General features: G+C 36.2%; 1 protein-coding gene across 1 annotated transcript in view; it reads left to right on the top strand.

Moving 5' to 3' along the window:
- Positions 1-1,137: 1,137 nt before the first annotated feature.
- The window catches only part of sccpdh (saccharopine dehydrogenase (putative)), a 9,478-nt gene continuing 7,206 nt past the window's right edge, over positions 1,138-3,409 (top strand). Inside the window, exon 1 of the mRNA XM_015404444.1 lies at positions 1,138-1,497. Coding sequence (XP_015259930.1) covers positions 1,299-1,497 — 199 coding nt within the window. The 5' untranslated portion in view covers positions 1,138-1,298. The remainder of the gene's footprint in view (positions 1,498-3,409) is intronic.

Below are 3,409 nucleotides of genomic sequence, written 5' to 3'. Positions count from 1 at the left end.
AATACAGATGGTGGCAGCAATAATACTCTCAAGTGGAATATGCAAAAAAAAAAAAAAAAAGAATTTGTGCTTAATTATACACATCAATATACTAACATCAAAGATGATAAGTACACAATTCATGCTCTTTTCAGAACTAGATTTTGTGTTTTATAGGGTTAAAAAGTCTGCAAGTCATCTAGGAAAATTCAATGAAATCAAAGATAAACAACAATTTTAATAAAAACATATCAAATAATCAATCTATGTAGATATTAGTGCTTGTAAATAACAATTTTATGCTGAATGTTTATTGATACAAGTAGGTAAGTAATGACAATGAGGATTGATATACCCCCCAGAACTCAAAACTGAGTTTTATCCACTATACCTTTCATCTAGAAATTACAGATGTTTAAATATATGTGTCTATTTGTTAGCAAAGGCTGTAGGAAAGTATAGTTAGTCTTTATTTAGAAAATATGGATGTTTTGCTAGTTAATGTTCCTGTTGGAATAGTGTAGATTGACCATGAGGTCCCTCAGTATACATTGGTTAATGCCTGGCCACCCTTATAAAAAATGTTTGGCTACGCCTCTGGGTGGCTCCCAGTTTGACTTTGGGGGTCTAAAGTTTTAACCTGACAACAGCCAGATGCATGTCTCGCTCCGCCTAGCTCCACTCACATACGTATGTGAGCGGAGCTAGGCGGAGTGAGACATGCATCTGGCTGTTGTCAGGTTACTAAAGTTTGTGTTCTGCACAGATGTTTCTGTAGGTTACACTATGTATTCCTGCCAATATGTTGTAGTATCTTAAGCCCTGCTGTGCGATGGTGAATTGTTTCTGGGGCTTTTTTTGTAAAGCCTGGTATGGTATATCTAAGCTTCCATTGCTCTTGTGCCCAGGGTCTGCTCCTTTACCCATAGATATCTATGCCTTTACCTTTCTAACAAGAGGTATGCCACTCACAATATGGCGGAGAAATTGACCTACAGCTCTAAACGACGTCACATCTTCGTGTAAACCAATCAGAATCCGGTAAAATTTGATCCGCTAGCAAAATATCAAACTGGGATAAAGAAAGCAAGACGAGTTTCGATATAATTTAAAGTTTATTACAATAATACAACGTGTAACAAATATGTGGCTTTTTATTTATACATGACGTCCTTGTCATCCACTATTAGCTGCTGTAATCACTTACTGTTATCATATTAGCATAGTTAGGCTACGGAAGTAGACGCTGTAAAAAGCGCAGCGCGCGGCTCAGCCCTTCATTGTGACAGCTTTAGATTCTCTGAGCGACTGCTGCTATCATGGCACGGGTAGAAACGTCCCCCAGCAGGCCTTACCACCTGGTCATCTTCGGAGCCTCTGGCTTCACGGGGCAGTTTGTGGTGGAGGAGGTGGCCCGGACGGTGTCCGAGGGTCCGAACGGGAACCTGAGGTGGGCAGTGGCTGGAAGGAGCAAGCAAAAGCTGGAAAAAGTTCTGGAGCAGGCCGCTGGAGTCCTCAGTATGTTTCCGAATCACATTTGTTATGTTTATGTGTTTTTAATCATTGTCACCAGAATGATTAGAGTGTATTGTAGCTGGAGTGTCAGGTTTGAAGCAGATATTGCTTAATTCTAGATGATGAAGCAATTCCTACAGGGTTAGGAGGACCAGTTGGACATGACTTTGACCTTTTTATCAACTGTTATTCTTCTTTCTTATTAAACATCATTTATCTTATTTCTGCCTGTTATTACAAACTTTATCACAGTTTTAAATTAATAGATAAACTTTATCTTGCTTCCTTTTAAATACTTAAATAATAGTTTCTTTATATGTGTCACTTTTTCTTGACCACAAATAATTTTAAAGTTCATTTATTCAATAACTAAAGTTACTAAGGAATAGTAAATCTTATACAGGCTGATGCTTTTAAGTTTTTATTTCTGTTTATTATGATAAGTATTTCTGCTTACAGTTAATAAAAGCATGACATGGGATTTCTTAGATTAGCATTATTTTGCAAACCAACAAAAATGAACATTTAATCCAGAAATGTGGACTTTAATAAAACTTTTCATTCCTACTTACAGGGTAACCATAAGTTATGAGGATACATGTGCTGCACATGCAACTAGTAATGGAGCAAAAACTTTCTTTAAAACACTCTTTATTTTGTTTAACATCTTGGCTTTATTGTTGAAGAACAATCAGCATATTATTTGGCATTAATTAGCTGCATGGCTTGTTTAGTGAAAAGAAACATGATTAAAAATCAGGAAACTATGCTTTTACAGTCGTTGAATCGGTTTAAAATCATTACATTGCAGATTTTCTAAAAAATCAGTGAAAGTGTTTTTGTGATTCTAAACACAAACAGCAACTCTAATCACTTTGATATAAATATCACATGAAACAACCTTTGGGAGACTGATCTTATCCAAGCATGGAAAATCCAGTCTAATAGCAAATCTTCATCAGGGAGCTGATCTGCTGTCGTACTGGCAACAAAAGTTTTCCAGAGGATCAGAGTCTAATGCTCTGGTCTCCTCCTCTTCAACAGCTGATGGAACATACCAGCTCACTGTCCCGCCCCCCTCTGCCTCAAACACACTCTCACGTCCTGATACAGCAGATTGATTCATCACAGCTGTGCAATAAATGGTAGTGTTTGCGACTTTTGTCTCTCTGGACATCTATCATTGTAGGTTTAACATAAAAAAAAATATTTAATTATAAGTCATCACCTCAGATTTGTAGCTTTGCTTTGGGAATAAATGTAAATTGCAACTGTTTAACGAACCAAATGAACCAACTTAAATGGTCATTGAACTTAAAGAAAACTTTTTTTGTGTTTATCTTCCCCAATGGTCTGCAGCAATGGTCTACATTTATTGATTATTATATGAATCATGTACCGATAGTAGGTTTATTCCAATGACTCGCGGTTCATTTCTGTTCATTTTCATGGTTAACACTTACAGCTAGGGTTGTCAAAAGTATCGATACTGAAACTTTGTATCTGGATACAATACTCGTTTTTAAAAGTATCGATACAGTGCTACCACCAGTGGCACCTAAGCAGTCAATCATCTAAAGTGCAGAATAGAGGACAATGCACTTTCAGAACACTGTGTGATTAAATAATTCTGTGCACTTTTCAGTTTCAGACTTTTTTTTTTGTAAGAGGTGCAGCTGCTGAGAATTATTTTTGTTTCTTAACCAGTTTGGCTAGTGTCATTGTTGTGTGCAAAGCATAGCCAAGGAAGGAACTTTTAATTTTATACGTTTTTTATCAAGCTTTCTTAATATTGTGCACAGCATACAACCTTTATTGTATTTATTTATTGTATTTTATTTATTAATGAAAATATTTCTGTAGAATTTTGGAGTCTTTGTTTTTATCCTTGTGGTATCGAAAATGGTATCGAGTA

The sequence above is a fragment of the Cyprinodon variegatus genome, unplaced genomic scaffold (genome assembly GCF_000732505.1).
Source record: "Cyprinodon variegatus isolate N-32 unplaced genomic scaffold, C_variegatus-1.0 Scaffold1744, whole genome shotgun sequence".
NCBI classification, from domain to species: domain Eukaryota; kingdom Metazoa; phylum Chordata; class Actinopteri; order Cyprinodontiformes; family Cyprinodontidae; genus Cyprinodon; species Cyprinodon variegatus.
Note: the sequence above shows the minus strand (reverse complement) of the source record. Positions and strands in the feature narration are given on the sequence as shown.